At 42.1% G+C, this 21,919-nt stretch overlaps 1 protein-coding gene across 3 annotated transcripts in view; it reads right to left on the bottom strand.

The window, feature by feature from the left end:
• LOC103370823 (poliovirus receptor-related protein 2) overlaps positions 1–21,919 on the bottom strand; it is an 81,521-nt gene that overhangs the window by 18,682 nt on the left and 40,920 nt on the right. The window contains exon 7 of one of the 3 annotated variants that reach the window (XM_008299986.1): positions 16,871–21,789. The exons of the other annotated variants lie outside the window; for them this stretch is intronic. Coding sequence (XP_008298208.1) covers positions 21,203–21,789 — 587 coding nt within the window. The 3' untranslated portion in view covers positions 16,871–21,202. Of the gene's footprint in view, positions 1–16,870; positions 21,790–21,919 lie in introns of those variants that run through there. 3 annotated transcript variants of the gene reach the window in all.

Genomic DNA, 21,919 nt, shown 5'->3' with positions numbered 1-21,919 from the left:
ACAGCATTTCTAATCATAGAGTATTTATATTGTCTACTCCGAGCCAGTGTTCTTCGTTAGTGGCTGCTTTTGGGATCTCAAACCTTGACTCCACTTGAACTGCATCGAAATAAACAATGGGTTCATTAGTGTTTAAATGTGGTTGATTGGCTGCTTGGCATGGAGTGATGGTGATATAAGTAAAAGTTGTACAACTTCTATCCTTGCACAAAGCCTACACACACATACACACTGTGCACATTCACTGCCCTGCAAATCTGTGGCTTTGTGTATATCTGTGGAAAAAACAATCTCACAATTTGTGCTTCCTTTGATTTCTGCTACTGCTGTGCATGTTTCGGAATTCTCAAAGGTCACCATGATGTTGGTTGTGCAGCTCTGTCAACACCACTTTACCAACTAACATGCACAGCGTATTTAACATGCAAATGCAAACAGATAAATGTGGCCATGCATGCTGGCAGGTGCATGTGTCACCAGCAGAAAAGCACAGGTGTAAACAGACATCTAAACTGACGCAAAACAGATGAACTAGTCGCATTTATAGCCGTGCTACATCAAACAACATTTGGCATCTGTTAAAAAATGTAACCCTTGCAACATCAATAATAAATAACTCTACATTCTCATCACACGCCACGTATCGAATGTACTAAAGGTAACGCCACTGATCTCATCGTTCCAAACCAGTTTTATGAGCTCTTCATTTAGATATTCAGACATAACCAAACTCCTTAACGTCCCCCATGTCTCATATTTCCTGTTCGGATGCTCTTCCTGCCCTTCCTTCTCTGTTGGGGGGCATCTCTTTATCAGTGAGTGTGTGTGTTGGACAGCAGCAGTATTTATGTTCAGCGTTTGAGAGTGTGTGGTGGTAATCAATAGTATTCTCAGTGAAGGACACTTAGGAGTGGATTGGAGCCCAAATCCAAGCCAGCATGAAAGACAACATGACAGAAACACTTGCCGCTTGACCTGAAGGGGCTCAGTGTGACATCAACCCTGACTGTCAAGAGAACACAAACACACTCCTTTGCGCACACACTTAGATGTGCCTGTGGATTCTTAAGAGTGTCTTTTAATAGAGTTAAAAACATTTACACACTGTTACATCAAAGCAAGCAAACTAATGAGTTATTGACTGATGAGCCTATGCACACACACACACACACACACACACACACACACTCTACAGCACATCCCAATACCTCTATTCCACGCATAACGGACGTGACTAGGGTTCTTGTCACAACTAAGCAGAGCGCTATATGCTGTATGTGTGTATGCGCATGCCTGCCTGGTGTGTGTGTGTGTGTGTGTGTGTGTGTGTGTGTCTATGCGAGCGTGCATGCATGTGCTGGGCTGACTGTGTGTACACAAGTCATTATTAGAGGTTTAGTGTGTGCTCACCAGTCATTCAGGCTCCAGTCAGAGGAGTCAGCTTAAGGGCTCATAGCAGCTCCCTGAGGAGACACTAAATACCATCAGCCATTTAAATCCATCCATGACTATTTTAAATATGCAGCACACACTCACTCCATTTTTAATAAGGGCTCTGAGCAAGACAGAAGGAGGAAGAAAAAAAAAAAAAGAAAAGACAAGAGAGAAAGAGGAGGGGGGGCAGACTGAGGAGCAGCGAGAGGGAGGAATATGGGAGAAAAGAAGGAGAGCAGAGTCTGTTGCATTGATTTCTTGGCAGTTTGGCACCGGCCCTGATTCGCCTGGAAAAGCCACAGATGTGTCAGCGCCAGTTAGGCATGCACGACTAGAGGGAAGGAGTACGGCGCACACACCAAACGCAGTCACATGCGCACACAGCACATGTGCGGACGCGCGAGCACTCGCGTGGAACTGCTCATGAAAAGAGACACGATGTATGCGCTCAAAGTGTCTGGAGTTTGTGTGGATTACAAAAGCACCTGTGTGATAGGAAGCGAGTGAAAGTCGGGGATGATGCAAGGGGTTCTGATGCCTTTCTGAGGAAAACCAGGCAATTCTTGGCGAGGGCAGAGTCAAAAATAGATACTGTTGCACACACCTAGATGGGCAGTAAATTTCTCCTTAATCCTTAGCTTAAGTTAAAAAGCTCAAAAATCTGTCTGCCTTGCTCAGCTTTCAAAGCACACCTGACTGCTGTATGCACAGCCCAGCGGAACAGCAGGGAAAGTCGGATGTACATTTTGATCTGAGGGCGGATGAGACATTAGGATCAAAGCCAGGGACTGGGGAGAATCAACTGATCTTAGCTGTGAATCCATGAGCAACCTCCAGACAGACTACCTGATTAGCTAGGCATTTGTGGCCTATATCCAAGATGAACAGTGAAGGGAATTTTGATGATAAAGCCCGGGGCCGACTTGTATGTAGGTCCTCATGTAGTTCAAAATCATTCAAATCAGTGTCAAATGTGGAGATCGGATTCTCATTACAGCCACCTTTGCTACAAAACAAAGCTTAGACACTTAGACACTTAAATATCACTCATTCTTGAGAGTCGGGACAAAACATGTCCTCCATAGAAAAGTCTAATTTACATTAAAAATGAAGAAATTCATTATGATTGTGATACTTACAAAGTTACATCTAAAGTAACTGTGTATACCTTAGATATTTTTTAGCAGTCATTTTTATCTCTTTTGGGAAATTTTCTTTAATTGTATGGTCTTCGTTTAGAAGGTCCATGTTATTTTATTTGTCCTCAGCAAGAGTTCACAAAATGATCTGCACAAAAAAAACCATTAAAAAACTCTAATATTGTGAATACATATATATCAAATTCAATAGAAAGGTTATAAATATGTAAAACAATGCATGAATTGAACGTCAAACAATATTTTCTATAAAAAGCTGCCTATCAAAGTTGTGTCCTCAGTTTCAGTCAACTCCATCAGATTTTTTTATAAACCTCATTAAATCAGGAAATATCATGGTCAGCATATCCCTGAGGACCTCTTTTTGTCTTCCCCCGATGTGTTACTTCTATTAATACAAAAGTAATTCATATTTTGCATTATGAGCTCTGTCAAAACAAACAAGGCCCAGATTTACTTTTATTTGAATGAATTCTAACTACAAAGTTTTCCTGCTTATGATTGGTTAAAATATAAAACAATAATTTACACTTTTGCTTGTTAATCTATTAATAAGCAAAGCTAATGAGCCCAGCGTTCAGACTAGTCTTTGACTGAACCTATTATGCTTGCCATGCTTCGTTTAGTGTTTTTCACACTAAAATCATTAATTGACTTGTAGACTGGAGCCAATTATTTTCTTGATTATTCTTTGGTCTATAAAATGTAAGAAGACTGTTAGAAATGCTGATCACACTTTCCTGGATTCCAAGGTGACATCTTCAAACTGCTGGTTTTGTCAGACTGATTCTGTTTATTATCCCAGAGAAAATCCACATATAGTGGTTGGCATGTTTACTTGTAAGATAGCGCAGACGGGTGGACCAATAATTTCTATTTACTGCTGGAAAAAAACAATGGATTAATCAATAAGTTTTTGAAATTCTACTTTAAAGTAATAACATGAATTACAGAGTTCTACATGCTCGGATTGTACAGACTAAGTGTTTTCCAGATACTGATGGAGGCAAACTTATCATTTGTGTTGTTTTTTTTACTGCCTACTGTATTGTTGATGAAAAACAAGAAGTCACTTGCAAACTGCACTTGTGTGTAAAACACGCCGCAGTCAGGCTTGTACGTCAACAGCACTCACTCGGCAGGAATGAGGTCACTGTCAGTATTGTGGAACAAAGATTCGCTCAACACCATTTCCCGCTTATAAACACACCTATACAGGTTGGCTTCCTCTTGCTCCAGGTGACAGGTGTGTCACAGCAGCATGACAGGAACCTAATCGGACAAAATGAATGACCGGTTAGTCAGCTAGCTGGGCTGGCTGACTCACTGACCGAGAGGATAAGAGCTCACTCCTGGTAATGCTGCCTGCGTTTGCCAACTATTCTCCAAAGAAGAAAACAGTGGATGTCACACTCAGTTTACACAGAGGTACATGCGGAGATACTCAGACACACCTCGGCAAATCAAGATGTAGATTAGACACGGTATTTTTATTACCCTGTGCGCCGCAGACAAAACTTGTGCCGAAACCTCTGTTCATTTGGATGTCAGTGAAGACACAATAGGAGAGTCACAGCTTCTTTGACTCGCCAGTCTGGAATGTTAATCACTACAGAAACCTATTATCTTCACATCCTCTCGCTCCCTCCCTTCATTTGTCTTCCCCTCCTTTTTAAAACCTGACAAACTCATTGCTCGTTACTAGAGAGCACCATTGTTTCACTGAGCACACATGTAGGGGAGGACAGAGACATGAGGCAGCGGAGATAAGGAGAGAGGCGACGGAGAGGGAAGGCCTGACTGACTGCCGACGTAAATTAAGGATCATAAGAAGTGTCATTCCAGAATTAATCTGCCAAAATGGAATATAGTGAAGGTCCTCAATGAGCGCGTGCTTGAGAGAAAGTAGGGGGTCCGTTCTTCTTGAATCCATAAAAATGACAAGAATAGAGAGAAACATGAAACACGCGACTTTAAAAATCATTTAGAAAGCTTGATGATCTTGATTCATGAGGATATGAAGATACCATTTTCCTTAGTGGGTGCGTATATAAAGTAGTTATATGCTCCTTGTGTGTGTGTGTGTGTGTGGTTAACGTTGTGTGTGTCCGTGCCTCAGCTGTGACATACTCCTTTGCCTTTCTTTCTGCTGCAGTGCCTACAGGAAGTGACACATTCATCATGAATTTTATGTATAAGGCTGAATGTCAACACTGATGCATAATTTTTTTGCAGTAAAATGCTAAATGTCACCAAACACCAGTTTCTGTTTCGAATGACAGCAGGGCTTGTATCACTAGAGGACATGCTGGCAGCTTGCGGTTGCCACGCCAGACGTCACACCAGAACTGCAAAGCTGCAACTGTACTGTATGCTGTTGTGGCAGCAGCAGCTGAACGGGCGACAAGGGAGATCGGAGCGCGAGGAGGGTAATGAAAACCGATTTGAAGAAGTTGGACAAGAGATTTTTATTTATTTTTGCAAAAGTAGAGACACATCGTAGCACGTGTCCTAATTCCTTGACATATAGTTTTAACTTGAAGGCTTTTAAAACATTCTGCATTCCACTTTGCTTGACATATTGTAGACTAGCTTTTTTTTTTTGTGCTCTTATTTGTGTTGCAAGTCTCTGTGATGGAGATTCGGCCTGGCACGTTTTATCTCAAAGACTTTTGAATTTCCCCTCACATTTGAAATAAACTTCTGAGAGTTTGAGCAACATTTGGCTTCACAGTATGAGTTTATAATGACCCACTGGTGAGGCAACAAGGTTCAACAAATAAAGCATCAAAGGCTCAGTACACACACATGATCTGATTTTTTTTGTGTTACTTGTAGTGGTGTCTACCCCAGAAGATAGCTTTGGCTTTTTTTTTTTTGGCCATAACCTGATGTCTGTCTCAGATTTCTGTTGCCACAAGAATACAACAGAGGTGAATAGAAAGAAAACAGCTTAGAGGCCATATTTACTCGGATAGCAACTTTTTTTTTTTTTTTTTTTAAATTATGGATGCATTATCTACATAATGACATGCACAGGCATCCATGGGCCAGCAGAACATTGCCCAGAGCATCACGCTGCCTCCGCTGGCTTGATTTCTTCCTATAGTGCATCCTGCTGGCATCTTTTCCACAGGTACATGATGCACACACACACTCAACTGTCCACATGATGCACAGTGACTGTAATAAGTATTCAGCAGATGCACCTTTGGCCACAATTAAATGAAAACTGCTCGAGCTCTGTCAGGTTGCATGGGGATCGTGAGTGAATGGGCCTTTTTAAGTCCAGTCAGAGTTTCTCAACTGGATTAGGGTCTGGGTTCTGACTCGGGGACCCCAGAACATTCACCTTGTTGATTTTAAACTATTTCCTTGTAGCTTTGATTGTATGCTTCGGGTCATTGTCTTGCAGGAAAACAAATCTTCTCCCAAATTGCAGTTCTCTTGCAGACTGCATCAGACTGTCCACTAGGACCCTATACTTATCCCTATACTTTACTGCATTTATGTTACCCTCCACCTTTTCAAGTTGCTGCCACCACTATGCTTCACGATGAGGACGGTGTGTTTGTGATGATGCTGGGTGTCGGCCGAACACAGCGTCTAGACAAGGTAGATTTACAGATGTGCCATATTCCTTTCATTTCTTAAGGATGGATTGAACTGCATGTCGAAGGATATTTAGTGGCTTGGATAGTTTCTTGTGTCCAGACCGTTTCAATCACTGTTTGACTGTTTTGCTTAGTGTGTTACAGTTATAGCCAGGAATACTGATTTACCAGGGACAGATACATGTTTATACTCTAATAACGGAGACACAGTCACTGCACTGAGATCATCTTCATTTCACTAATTTGTGTGACTTCTAGCACCAGCTGCACTGCAACTGTGTTGAATTAAGTGAGTCACTTTAAAAGGTGTGAATGCGCATTCAGTTACTTAATTATATATTTTTAAATCATTTAAATTACTTTGGAGAAATGTGTTTTAACTTTGACATGAGTATTTTTTTTGTTTTTTTTAAAAAAATATCTTAAAAAAAAAAAAAAAAAAAAAAAAGCTTTAATTGAATTGACCATGATTCAAGATGGGGGAAAAAGGAAAAAATCCCCCCCGATGTGAAGTGACCTTTCTATTATAGCAGCATTAAGGTTCACGATACACTACCTCTTCTTTGGGGTCACCACGTCCGTCTGTGAGTCTTGGGTGTCAATGGCCATAGGCTCATCTCATTTTACTACTTTCAGCCTCTTTGTCTGCGTACTTTGGTCTCCTGCTCGTGACCTGAAAATCTATCTTGGTGTGCCATCACAAAAGAACGTCTTAATTTTTAAAATGCAACTGGAGGAGAGACAATAGAGGAGGCTTGCCACCACACCTATGAGCCAGGATGCACCGGTATATCCTCCATTACGTTTCTTACACAGCTGGAATATGCAAACCGTGTCGGAGGCTGGGCTGAAAAAATACCATTAAAAAAATATGTCAGTTTTTATTTATATGATACTCGTTTGTGTGCCGCAACTCTTTTGACTGCACATGTTAAATAATTAAAATGTATGACTTCCGTACATTCTCGTCACATTCTGCTACATCGTGATTTATAAAAAATACATATGTGATAATGAACACTGCTCCGCTCTGATGGAGATCATAAAATGCAGCCGTACTATATAACTAAATAATAGTCAGGTGATAGGGATGAGCCACATGAGATAATTGACATTGGGTAAAAAAAACAAAACAAAACAAACGACAATGACGTGTCATTGCTGACTGACTGTGCACTTTTCTGTGTAATAAAACCAACTCCTTGCCACTTTAGCAAGACAATCAATGGTATTCAATTTACCTGTCAGTGGTTTTAACGTTATCTGATCAATGTTTTTCCCAATCCAGCTAAGATTGTTAAAGCCAGGAGTAAGTGAGGCGCAAACGTAACACTTAAAGATTCATTAGCAACATACAGTGCTTAGAAAATTTATTAGACCACCATCCAATGTCAGGTTTATGTCACAGCTGCCCTAAATCAACAGCATTGGTAATTACCAAAACAATGTTTCTGTAATGATTAAAACACCAGTCTGAGAAGATCTTTAACCCAAATGATATTTTTAATGCTAAAATATAATTATTATTGTTATCGATGATTTTTTAAATGTGCTGTTTTACAAAAATAACTGAAAATTAGTAAAGCATATTGTTATTATTTCTTAAAGTAAGATGTGAAATGATTGTTATTTACTTTTATTCCTACACAGAAAAAATAGTTTTAGTGGTTGAATGTTATGCTTGATTATTAGTATTTTTCATTTTCATTTCATTTCATTCATTTTCATTGATTCATTTCTGACTTCTCAGAGAAGCCAGTGAGTCGACTCAAATTCAGGTATAAAACGGTGGATTCAGTTTGACGTTCTGAATCAGTGTCCCTGTTACTCCGGATAATCCACAGACATCATCGTGAATTATTTTATAGTAGCTGTAGATATATATAAGAGAGTAGTTCAGAAAGTAGTTCAAAAAGACATGTAATGGAAAGCTGCTGCTGTTGGAGTTAAAAACAAAACTTGGCTGGAAACAAGGAGAGGTAAGAAAAAAATGAAAACTGGCCGTTTAACATTTTCTAATATAACAGTCATTGTCCAGACCTACTTTATACTCATTACACCCAAAAGGAAAACACAACACACACGCTCACACACACAGATGGTGAAGGAATAAGTAGCCAGTGATATATACAGCTTAAACTCTTCCCCCTAGGCAGGAGACCACCAGCTGAGCTTCTCAAATGAAAAACTACACTATTAATATGTATGCGGTGAGCTGGCATCAAGTATTTTCAACAACACATGCACCCAGACACACAGACAAGCAGAGGGATGGTGCACGTGCACACACACACACACACACATGCACAAGCACTCCACGGATACCAGTCAGCAACAGCTACATAAAGAAATGTAATATTCCTTTCTAGTTTTAAAGTGCTAAATTTATGCTTATGACCTTTAAGGTTGAAGGGGTGAGTAATAATAGGATGGGCGACTCAGCCAGGCCTGCCTGAAAGGATGCTGAATGAAGGACAGAGATGAGGGGATGGATGAGAGATGGAGAAAAGTAAGAAAGAAGAAATATGAAGGCACTGTCATCTCATTTCTTCTCCCTCCGGCTCCCCCAGCTGTTGTTCTCTCTCTCCCTCTCTTGATCACTTTTCATCGTCACTCATCTCTCCAATCACCCCTAACCACTTGTGCTGCCATTTCCTTCCGCTGCTCTCCCTTCCCTCGCTTTGCTCTCCTCTTCTCTCCCCCCCTCTTTCCCTTTCTTTCTTCATCCACAGAAATGACTCAGTGAAACAGGTCAAGTGTTACAAAATTTACCCTGCAGCTCAACCTGCCTAATACAAGGCCTGGCTCATTGCACCAAGACAAGTAATACGCTGCCTACTCACTAAGACACACACTCACACACACTCACACAGAGGGCTAAAACCAACACACAATGAACATAGGCTCATGAAATGCCTAAAAATTTGCATGTACATCCGTTATCCACATCCATGCCAGCTCACACCTCTTAACATCAAATTCCTCCTGAAGCCATATTTACCATTTTTGTACATTATTGTTAGTCAGAGATGTCAAAAATAAAATCCTCCTGCTTGTGATCAACAAACTCTATCTGACTCTGCATGGAAAACAACACACACAACAAATGTAATACGTTACATCAGCCGCATTTAAAAAAAAAAAAAAAAAAAAAGCTGAAACACTGAGTTGATCTATAAAAAAATAAATAAATCACAATTCTTAAAATTATTTTAATAGATAAGGACAAGTTTTGTCAAGCAAAAGTCTGTCAATTTCCTAGTCCAGCTTCCAAACTGGGATTTTTTTTTTAAAGGCTTTTTTCTGTGAGATCGCTGGAAAAACAATCAACAGAAGACATCGCCTTGAGGTTCTGGAAATGATGATGACAATTATAAATAAACTATCAGCAGATGAATCAGTGATTTAAGCCTCACATACCAATGGTATAGCAAATACTAGAGTAAAACACATAAAAATTGGATAGAAAGCCCATTTAAACAAACACCGCCTCAGTCTACTTCTACCTCCCCCCACCTATCCATGCTAATGAATAGCAACTGGGAGACAGAAAACCCTGAAGCACCAGCGTAAAAGAGGTGTTAAGAGGAGGACGTCAGAGTAAAGGGCCCTAAAATAGGATAAATAACCAGATAAAAATACAGCCAACACACACACTTGCTCTTCAACGCAGCACGGTGAACCAGGTGCTCAACGGTGGGGTACGCAAGTGTGTTCGCTTTGCAGGCAGAAGTGTTGCGATGTAGAAATGCTACGGCTCCATATATCAGGATGTTGAGGGTCTGTAGAAGATAAATGACCTGCGAGCAGTACCTGGACAGCGTGTGTAATACACAGATAAATAACTGGGAACTGGGAGCCATGCGATGACAAACCGACTGAGAGCATGCAAATCGCAGCCCTAACATGATGATAAACAGACCAGAGGCATGAAGATTGGACCAGAGCACACACTTGTTTAGAAGAGTTTGTTTGTCTGAAGCCACAGGGAATGGAAGTCCTTCGGGAGGGTAATGACTTAGTAAAACTGAAATGTACTGGAACACAAATTAATCAAAAATGTGAACCTTGCGTTTATGCTCCCAGTGAGCGCTCTGTGCTATCTATTTCTTGCCATTTACACCCAGTTGTTATCTCACAACGTCGAAGTTCCAGCTATTACACACACTCAACGAAGCATAATTCTCTGTACACGATTTCCATTTGCTCCTCCTGTTGCAGGCTTTACAAATCAGGAGTCTGAACAACCGGTTACTACTGTCAAGGTGGCGAGAATGACATCCACATCTGTGCTGATCGACTTCTGTTTGTAAACATTTCACGTAAAGCCCCTGTGACGCCAAAAGCCAAATTTGAATACCATTTAATTTCCGTCCCTAAGATAAGACCTTTTGTCCATTCAAGACTATTATATTCTATCACTGCCCTAAGCTGACAGTTAAATGGACAAAGGATGGTGCACGCCGGCTGTGCAAAGCATAGCAATGCTGAGCTATTTTCCAAACCCCGACACTGTCTTTCTTCCCCTTTTCTCACATTAAACGCTGAAGTGAATCTCAGCAGTGATTCCCATGATGCCTCAGCTGTGAGGTTGAATGACAGGCAATGTTGTCGAAATCAATGAGGACCCGAGAAGAGGGGTTCACAAACGTGTTGGAAACGACAAAAGAGTGAGCGGAATGATCAGCGAGGATTGAACACCTTAGTTTTGGTGAGACAGTGTTGTACGAGTAGAAAGGCCCACATACAGAGCTGAGCACACTGTTCTTTAACAGATTCACAGCGCTCTTTCATTTAGTCCACAGTAGACGACAGGAAGATGTAAGCGGCGGAGAAGAGGACGGGGCAGAAGAAGTGATTACAGGAAAAGAGATGTCGAGATAAGATGACAGACAGATGAATGAGGAGACGTTCTCTGGCTATAAAGGAGGAGCTGACACATGCACATGAGCAAACAAAGGCGCACACACACACCCACGCACAATTTTGTTAAGTTCTGACAGCCCTGTCCTCACTATGTCTGTTATTTAGTGTCAAACAAAGAAAGCAGGAAAGACTTGAACCCTACAGGGGAACTGCCCTGTAGGGTTCAAGTCTGGTTCACTCTGAACCGCTGAAGAAGGCTCAGTCCACTGCATCACTTCACTGCACCGTATGTAGGAGCAGACTTACACAGCAAACCCACATAGTCAGTAAATATGGAACTGAGCATCACTTTTAGTATCTTACAGCTGTGTTTTTTAAAATTGTTCTGTGCAAAGTTTTGGAAAGGAGAAGCGATACTGTATATTTTGACATTGCAAAAATTACCTTTTCTGTAGAGATATAAGATGATGAACCTACACAGCAGCAGGGACATTAGTTGTTCACCAGAACTGTGAAAACATTCAAGATAAACTCCCACACACAAAACTAATATGCATTTGCATGCGCATTCTGTACTATCAGGCAGGCAAACATCTGCACAACGGTTACATGCACAAATGAACAGGAACACAACCATCCACCATTTACTACAGACTTGGCAGTCCCCAGAAGACTATTTCACATCCCTAAGACCAAATATTTGCAGACTCCTTTCATTTTTATCTCCATATTCATCTCTAATTCTGTATGTTTATATCTGAGTGTATGCAGACGTGCATGTGCCAGTGCGTGCACGTACTTTGCAAGAGCTGCCTGTTGAGACGGTGAATTAAACAGCAAATGCATTTGATCTGCAAAACACTCGAGGGCAAATACACAAAAAATGAGACACAACCACACACACTACCAAAACACACAGGCTTGCATACAGCATCAAAATCATTTTCGTCACAGAATCTATTCTTAGGAGCAGCAACAAACCATTCTTTCCCTGATATAAATCTCTTTTATTCATACCCGTGCTATCACGCACACACACACACACACACTCATACTCATGCACACTTAGCTCAAAGCTATACTCCCTGGTGGTCATACTGCATTCACACAATGTTCTTTGTTGTTGTTTTTTTTTTTTCTACAACTGAATTTGTTCCAGGTAAGTCGCAGCATGAAGACCTTGTGGGGCTTGTTTAACTCGAACCCACGTGCATGTTTTGCTGCATCTTTCACCTGGTGGTTGTTTGTGCAGGTGCGAGGTCAGTGGCGCACGTCAAAGCTTCTTCTTCCATCTCACTCTCTCTTATGTAGCAGGTACACGAACACACACACACACACACGCTGATCTGTGAGAAGCTAAATCAACACAGCTGCAACAACTGAGCCCCAAACACCCTCCTCCCCTCCCTCAGTCATCTCCACTCCATCCTTAACCTGTCGTCTTCTCCCTTTCTCTGTTCTGATTTTTTCTATTTTGCTTTCTACATCTTCTCTGACCTCTCCTCTCTTCCTGTCCTCCTTTCTTCTCTTTATCCTTTTACCTCAATCTTGCGTTATCCGCTGTTTGCCAATATGCAACACCTCACATCTCACTCTTTACTCTCCTCACATCACGGTGGCGTCTTTGCCCTCCTATCATACTACACCTCTCGTTCTTTTCCTCTTGCAGCGGTTGGCTGTACATGTGATACTCTGAGGAAGACTCATCTGGCCAAAAATGCAGTGCAACCACTCCTTTACCTCCAGCCCTGTCAGCACGGGAAAGGAAGAGAGAACACCCAGAGGTCTCCAGGGGGAACAGGAACAGACACTTCCCCCTGTCTGTATGCCTGGATGTGTATTACTGTGTGTGTGTGTGTGTGTGTGTGCATGCAGTAGACACACATGTTGGCAAAACTAAAAGACCAGAAGCCACAGGATCGGATGTTATCGCTTACCGCTTGAGCACGAGCAACGATACAATTTCCAATTTCCTGTGATTATTTACATGCAGCTTCCTCCGCGTCCTGCTTTTACCGTGCACGAGGTGATAACAATCTTCTGTTACAGGAGGTTTCGAGTTCATGCATTTTGTTAAAACTGCTGCTATTACTGGAGAAGGAACATTATTTTAAACAGTACTTGATTAACATCTTCGCTTTTAAAGTAATGCGTGTTTCTGATGTAAACAGTGGATGAGTGGTTGCTGCTTGACCCAAAACAAACTCCAAAGTGACACAACTAAGAGGAGACAGACATTATAATCCCAATCCTTTTCTAAAACAAACAATATTATCAAAAGGTACCATGACCTGAGCTATAGAAAGGCACTTGAGGCCAATTTAGCATTCACAATCCACCATGATCGAGCAAACGAATTATTCTCACACACCACCTCCCAAATCGTCAACAAGCCCTGAATTTGTCACTCAGACAGTGTGAAATGAAGAACTTCACCGAGGAGACTGTTTTCAAAAAATATTGATTCAAATTTCACATCAATTAAACAAGGGAGTTTGAAAGCAGCAAATATAAGCAGTGAAAGCAATGCGTGGGCGTGTGATTAGGACTGTAGACTGTATATGACTGTATATGATAAATTATCTACGGAGATTACAATTTCAAGACTGAAATATTCCATCAAATATTAAGGGGAATGCTGTGAAATCTGAACATTTGAACAATAACAAGCGAAAAACTTGCATTAAATGGTATGGAGAATACGATCCTTGAAGAAAAATGTCTGAATGGCAGATACTAAACATGACGTCTGCACAAACATCGTCTACTGTTGTTAATACTCTCATTTTGTGCGTGTTATTACGGCTGCTACTAACAATTATTTTAAAAACTGATCATTGCTCTGATTATTCTCTCTTTTCACTGATTAAGCACCTGGTTAATGAAATGTCAGAAAGTAATCAAAAAAGTCACACTTGCAATAATACCTGAGGTCTTCAGCGTCACCGTGTTCAGTCTAAAATCCAAAGGTATCAACTGAACTATTAAATAAAGCAAAGAGAAGAGGCAAATGCTCACAAGGCTGGAACCGGGGAAGGATTGTTGTTTCTGGATTCATCGGTTATCAAACTAATTTTCTGTCAATCAAGTAAATAATCAAGTAATCACTGCGGCTTTACTTTGCATCTCAGCACACCAGCATATCTTAAAGCAGTGCAAAGCAGTCTATCAGACATGCATGTGTGGCTGTAGACTCTCACCAAAGTCTTGTTATTAAGAACATGGGCAAGAAAGCAAATTTGAAAAGTTAACACAAACTTCAAAAAGTAATTTAAACCCATAGATGTTAGATGCTTAATCGTCCTCCTCGTTACATGCTGAGTGGCCAGTACTGCTGCCACCTTTATGTCTTTACGGGGATTTCCCACCTTTAGTCTGGTCGTGAGTGAACAGAAGGCATGTTTGGAGTGAGTTCAGATGACAGAGAGGGACATTCCACTATTTCAACATAAAAACTCAATTACATCCATGTTTAGGTTAATTGTCCTTAAACTGAAGAACAGTGAGGATGAAGAGCTATGAGTCAAATACAGTGTACTAGAATACAGAACCCTTTTACTAAAAAACAAAAAAAACATCATTCCCACTTTTAAAAAAAATTAGGTAGCTCAATATGCAGTTTGCCACAAAAACATTCCACAAACTATAAGACACACACAGCTGCAGATTTGATTCACCAAATAAAGGAAAGAGAAAACCCAGTCACTTTAAAGCTAATAAAAAATTTTGCAGAAACCTACTTTTATAATTGAGGTCAGAGGCAGACACTTGCATTAATCCTGGTGAAGGCCCAGGTCACCACATCCATCACTCACACATCCATGCAACAGGCCAGACCATTCATCACTCACTCTGGGATTTATTAGTCAGGTCTGGAGCCGAAGGGTGAGAGGTTAAATGAGGAGCATTGTGTTAGCAGTTATCAGCAGAGAGGGACCCAAGTGGGTTTGTGTGCTAATGAACGCACACACGCACACACACACAGATGATCGGATGTTTAATCAACACTACAAGTAAAACTGCCTGAGCTGGAATTTAAATCTGCAGTCATGCACAAACTTGCATGTGTCAAACAGAGCACACGCACAAACATCCTGAGGAAGTCAATCTGCCGAATCCACTAAAGCACTCAATAGGTGGTTACCCACATGAACAGACTTTTTTAGCACACTTTATAACCAAAGAACACACCCACATGTTCACTCTACTTCTAATACATGCCTAGCTGCGCACACACAACTTGGTATAAACAGGGCCACTACCATCTCGCCGAATTGCCTGAGGGAGGCACACCATGTCTCATCACTGTGAGCTAATGTTGAACACAGTGGTATATTTTAGTGTAGCTGCTGTCACTTTGGCTTCAGATCCAGGTTATTTTCCCCAAGCTCAAATAGGCCAGGTTCTGCTTTATGGGGTCACGGCCTTCACATGATGTGCACACCTTTTTCTATGACAAAGGAGCATAAAAATGCAAGTATGGCAAAGGCTTTTATTCCTCGCTGAGGCTTAAAAGCCTCGCTGCTGCGCCCGAGTCTTTTATATTCAGCTTGAAAACCGAAGAGTGTGTATGTGTGTGTGTGTAAGTGTTCTCTATCTCGCCAACCTCAAATCCAAAGCAATTAGAGAGGCCAGATGGTGGGTTGGACTCACAGTAAATAGCTGTGCATTGATAGAGGAAACCTGCAACAATAATGAACTGTGACAAGGAGCCAAGATGACACATAGACTCATGAAGGCATCAAAGCAGCAGGCGAACATCGAGGACATAACCGACATAACCGCCATAAAACAACTGTCACCATCATAGGGATGTGAAGAGCAGAACCTGATTATGTTGTTTTCTGAGGACACTAGAGGTTTTTTTTTTTTCGGTATGTAAACCAGATGAGGCAGGTGCATCGGCATGCATGACCCCATACCTGCACTCACATGGAAGCACATTCACACAGAAACCTACTTACTCACACATACGCACGCATCTGCACACGCACACGTCTGTTTGCCATTGTGTTAAAATTTGACCAAACCAGTTTAGTTTAGTCAGAGTTCAAACAATGCAGCCTTTGAGAGGCACTCCATTCACTGCGCTTCAGCTTTGCCTGCACATTCCTCAACTGAAAACACAAGCTGCCTCCCTCCAGGAAAACCACTGAAGCTACAGCACTGCATTCCTCATTTGTACCTCTTTCCTCTGTGACTTTATGGTTTTAGCATGTTTGGGCCCCACTGAATATATTAATGTTGACGCATCTTGAAATAAAAGCACTTGTATCATTACCTCTCATTATCCACATGCTGAGGGGAAAAAGCTGATGAACTCTTTAAACAACTAGAACATCTACTACATACCTGTTATCATGCAGCTGGTTTGCTTCAGCCAACAAGGACACACACACACAAAACAGAGACACTGGGAGGAGGTGGAGCTTGAGTACAGGACAACTGCAACTCCACAAAATGGCTTCTCCTACTCCTGTGCTCGGTTTCCCTTTAGACCATTATCACACCGTTGTTGACACACACATAGATTTATCACAAGCGAAACTAGATCAACGGCCAGGGCAGGAAATGAGAGTAAAAGGAAAAAGACAGAGGTGTGTTTGGAATCTGAAGGATGGGTGGCAAGAGACTGAGCCCGCTTCATATCCTGATCAATTAATCTATAAATCTAATCAGTAAGAATCAATGACTGGTGTTTCTGTTCAATCTGGCTACCCGGTCATCTAGTAAACCTCGAGTGTTAAAGAGACAGAGGGAAGGAAAGGAGAAACACACACCAAGAGCAGCAACACTGGGACATTTCAAAAATCAAGAAACCTTTAATAGCAACCGAATACGAAAAAAAAAAATGTAGAAAGACATGACAAAATGGTGACAACAATTCTAATTCGTTTTTTTTTTTTTTCTTTTTTCTTTTTAAAGACCAAAAATAATTTTAAAATTAAAAAATACAAAACAGAAATAAAGAAACAACTTTTACACAGAGCAGTCAATAATAAAAAGGACATTTTGGGATAAGACTGTTTTGTTGTGTGTATACAGTTCATTTGTATAGAAGAAGCACATTTGCCAGTTTTTGGCAGCAATCACAGCGCAACAGTCAAGAATAAAGCACTCAGAAAACATAAATTATAAAGCACTGCAAAATAACAGAAAAGTGGAGAAACCATAATAGGAAAAAAAAATAAATCCTTCATGCTTGCTGTCACTGAGTAATACACAAATGTGACACCATAAATTAGTAATTATTTTTCTCTGCTACATATTTATATATTTATACTATGTACACAGGAAGATTTTCTCTATTTTTTTTTTTTTCTTTTATGCGAGTGAGATGGGAGATGTTAAGGCTTTGATTAGTCATCAGACGTTTGGAGCCAAAGAAATACTAACAGCATGTGGCTTTCGTGAAAAAGAAAAAATACTGGATATTTTGACTGCGTAACCTTGTGCAAGACCCGGGCCAGGTTCGCAGGTTTCTCTAAAAGCATTTTGTCTGACAAGCCTTACTTGGGTGCTGAGGTGGGTGGCAATGGCGTGTTCATGTGTGTCTGTGGAGGCGGTCGCGCTGGCAGAGGTGGCTGAAGTAAGGGAAGTTGAAAACAACATTTTGGCGACTGGTAGGGAGAATTCAAAGGGATGTGGGAGGGTGAGGAGGTCAGCAAAGTGGCCTTTTTATGAAAGCTATATTTCCGGGCGCAGAACAAAACTGCACTGGACAAAGACTTTACTAAAAAAGCCTGCATGTCTGACACCGGGTGAAAAGTATGTGTACCTGAACGTGTAGTAGCCTCTGTTCTACGTGGTCGCTCATTGAAAGCGATGAAGCAGAGGGGGGGGGGACACGTCACGCCGCGGCTCCCTCCACACTAACAGGACATGCTATACATCCTCGCAGAGCAAACAAAATGGGAGAAAGAAGAAGTTTTTCTGTGTGTGTGTTTTCGTGTGCAGCTATGCCAGCGCGTTTGTGTGGGCTTATGTCAGGAGATGGCAGAGTTGTCAGGTATGAGGTGCCTTCTGCACAGTCTGGCTGTGGGAGAGAGCATAATGAGACTGACTGAGAGGTGTTTGTGTGTGGGCGAGTGTTTCTCTGCATTCTGCGCATGTATATGTACAATGCGTGCGAGCGAGTGTGTCTTCGAAATGCACAATAATATCTTCGGAATTGCCAGTTTTTCCATGGTGACAAAAGGGTGGCCAGTCAGGTTACGAGCCCCAAAGACAGAGAGAGATGTCCTAAAGCCTTGCAAGCGTCACGAAAAAAATACACACCGACACACAACTTGTACACGCACAGAGAGCTGAGGCAGTTGCAAACCCATTGCTTGCCTGGTTACGGTCTATCTGATAAATTATGAGCATTGTGTGCGTCTTTGCATTGTGCAGACATGTCAGTCAAGGAGACGGAGAAGCCAATTGTCCACGCAGAAATAGTGTGGACTTATTATGTGGAAATGCAGGCAATGCTAACTGGAACAAAAATAATTATACAAGCATATAAAATCCCCCGCCCGCCCCCATTCCGAGTCAAATCAACTCTTAGGCTTGAAACTAAGCTCAGTCAGTTTAGTATGTTGTGACACCCAAACAACTGAGGTATCCATTACAATAAAAATTACATTCTGAATGCCCCCACTCCCCTCCTCCGCCCAGGGCATTTGAACTTCAGGCTCAGCCAGCCCAGAGTGCCCTCCGCAACAAGTGGCTCCATCAATCTGATATTTACATTTTCATAAATATCCACACTTTCACGAGAAAAATAAAGATGTATATAGTACACAGACACCTCACACCAAAATGTACGTACATCAGTTTTGGCCGTTGTCAATATTTCTTTTTTACTCCCCAAAACCAAATATTACACTTATATTTCTCTTTGTAGCAGTGACACACACACACAAATGCAAAAATAAGTAGTACATTTATATTTAAGTGGTTGTGGCAAATCAGCTGTGTTCAGTAAATTTACTGTACCCACGGTTGACAGGAGTTGCATTAATGTATAAGGTAAGGCCATTAGGCGATAATCCTATTGAACTTACAGGCTTAAAATATGTGCTCAAACTCTAAACGCTGTCTCTATTTTTGTTGTCTGCCTCCTGTGTCTTCCTCTCCTGTTCTCTCTCTCTCTCTCTCTCTCTCTCTCTCTCTTCGCCTCTCTGAAGGTTAAAAGCCATCACAATGGCAAACAAGGACTGTCTCACCCATTACAGTTACAGGCTCTGTATGAGTGGTTCTTCCACATCTGTAGTTCAAGGTTAAAAACAGCCACGATAAGAAACGCAGGCAAGCACAGTCATCTTTTTCCCTCGGCAATGGGTCACCCTGCATTTGACCTCATGACCTGCAGCAAACGTCAACCCAGATCTCAGCTAGCCTTACACCGGGGCCGGTACAGTCACCGAGACCGCACTCACCAGATTCCCAGTGGGTCAAAGGTGAGTTGATGAGAAGGCCGGGAAAAAAGAAAAAATGATTAGCTGAGATACAGTAGGGCTTCTCTCCGTGATTGCCCATCACAGTCGCCCAGTGGCTACGCAGATACCGTGACGCATGCAAATGTACACACTGAGCCTCACAGACAGCGGTGTACAGTAGCCATTGAGTAATATTTGCCCGAGTGGGCCTTCAGTGGCTCGTTAACAAGGACAAAATGACCGTCAGAAGACAATCAGGGATTCTGTTGCATCTGGTCCTTTGATAAAGTACAGGAGGAGGCAGGGGCATCTGTGCAGTGGACTGAACATGGCCACTCCAGGTGGATTAGTCAGTCCTGGCATGTCAGGGCAGGCCAGGCCGGAGCAGAGTAAGTGGGGCATTTGACACATCGGGAGTAGTAAAATACTCCCCTGCTCTCCATAGCCCTGACCTCCTCCCTGCCCAGGATAAATCATAAACTCCCCATAAACACTGAAGAGAGGGATGAAGAGAGGGAGCAAGAGAGAGAGAGAGAGTGAGATTATGAAGAAATAAAGGTGGGAGGGGGAGAAGAATCGCCACGTCATATAAGATAAGTGGTGGCAATCTGTTGGTCCCAGCTAAGCGAGCAACTTCACGGTTCATTAACAATCAAGCTCCTCCTGTCAGGAGTGCTCTGAAGAGATGACGAGGAGAAGGAAGAGAAAAGAAGAGACATGCTCCTCTCTTAGCCTCCTGACTCCTGCATCCCTCTCTCCATTGCTTGACCCTGTCAGATTGGCTCCACCTCATTCCCTCGTCTCTTGTTTACCGTCTTTTACCTCCAGGCACAGTACAACAGTTTAAATGTGAATACCTTGTTAAGAACTTGGTTCAAACTCTTAGAAGCTGCTACTTTAGTTAAAGTCAACTGCTTTTCTGTTTTTTGCAGGACATAAAGACTTGACGCACTTTTTGTTCAGCTTAATTCAAGAGTGTTGCTCAAAGTTTGCAGAAATCTTTTTTTGATGTTTGAGAGAACGGTAGAGAGAGCAGAGAGAAGAACTCACCAATAAACAAATATATAGTTGGCTTCTCTAAATCACCTTGTGGTCACTGTCTATACTCTATTCAAATGATTTCCTGCCAAACCAGTACAACTTACTTTAATACCCACCAAAAGTCACAGTGCAACACATCATCCAAAAAGATTCTACCTGGAGGACTGAGAATTGCAGGCAGCATGTTACTGGTTGACGGCCTTTTCCACTTGTTTTGGTGAAAATTAGATTGAATATGAAAGTGAGACGCCTCCTCTATAGCTAAGCTTGTATCATGATTCCATTACCCTACTCCCACACTTCATAGTTTCTGTTTTTGCCTATTTGCCAAGTGTCAAGGTCCCAGTGATAGCAAGAGCATGAGCAGAAGTGGTGGGAGACAGGTTGTTCTTTTTCCCGTTTGATTTTCAGTTCTTAGAGACCATAAAACAGCAATAGTCCTTTCACAATATCCCACCACACCCCTCATTTTCATTCAGTCCATTCCGGGGCTGCACTGTGATTAATAGGCTATATTTAAAATCAATTTTCAAAAATAAAAGGGGTAATTATTTTTCTTTTCCCTTTCAGACAGGAACAAGACCCTGGAGCCACAAAATCCTCTGGAGGAATTCTCCAGCCTGCCTTTTTTTTCACCTCCTCCTCTCCTCCTCCTCCTCCTCCTCCTCTACACGTAAACTGCAGTCCGTGAGATGACAGAGCCATCCCTCTGGGACTCCATGTCATCATCCAGGTAATCTCCAATCATATCGTCCTGGTCGTGTGGCGGGCGAAGCTGAAGGATCGGGGCCCCTCCGGTAAAGTGGTCATACCTCTCCTCCTCCTCCAGCTCATCAAACTTCCTCCTCTCTGCATCGTCTAATTCGTTGCTTAGCAGGATGTCCTGGGCGGTCGGCGTGGTGGCAACGACTTCAGGCCGGCCCCCCATTGTGAGCGGCTGATGGTGGTTGTTTTTCTCTCCAAGGCCCTGGTGGGATGAGCTTTCATTGTATACGTAGATGGGGCCGTTGTTGTTGCCACCACCGATGCCACTGCTTCCTGCGCCTCCTCCCGTCCCATTCTTGCTGGCCTTCTTGCCCCCACCAAATATGCGTGTCTTCATGTCACTGCCGCCATTAGCACGGTATCCCTGCTGCTGCCTGCGGCTACGGGTGACAAGCACAGCGATGAGAGCGGCGACCAAAAGAACGGCCAGCAGGGAGCCAATCACAGCTCCCGCAACCACGCCGACATTGGATGGGTTCTGTGGGGGTTCTGTAGGAGGGAGAAGAGGTGGGGGGGGGGAAGGGAGAAAAGGAATATGATTGAGAAAGGAAAAAATATAGACCATCGGAGAGGGAGCATGAGGGAAAACAGAGACAGCATTAAAAAAAAAAAAAAAAAA

This window comes from Stegastes partitus, unplaced genomic scaffold (assembly GCF_000690725.1).
Source record: "Stegastes partitus isolate 25-593 unplaced genomic scaffold, Stegastes_partitus-1.0.2 Scaffold1486, whole genome shotgun sequence".
Taxonomy (NCBI): domain Eukaryota; kingdom Metazoa; phylum Chordata; class Actinopteri; family Pomacentridae; genus Stegastes; species Stegastes partitus.
The sequence above is the reverse complement of the archived record's forward strand: the minus strand, read 5'-3'. Positions and strand labels throughout refer to the sequence as shown.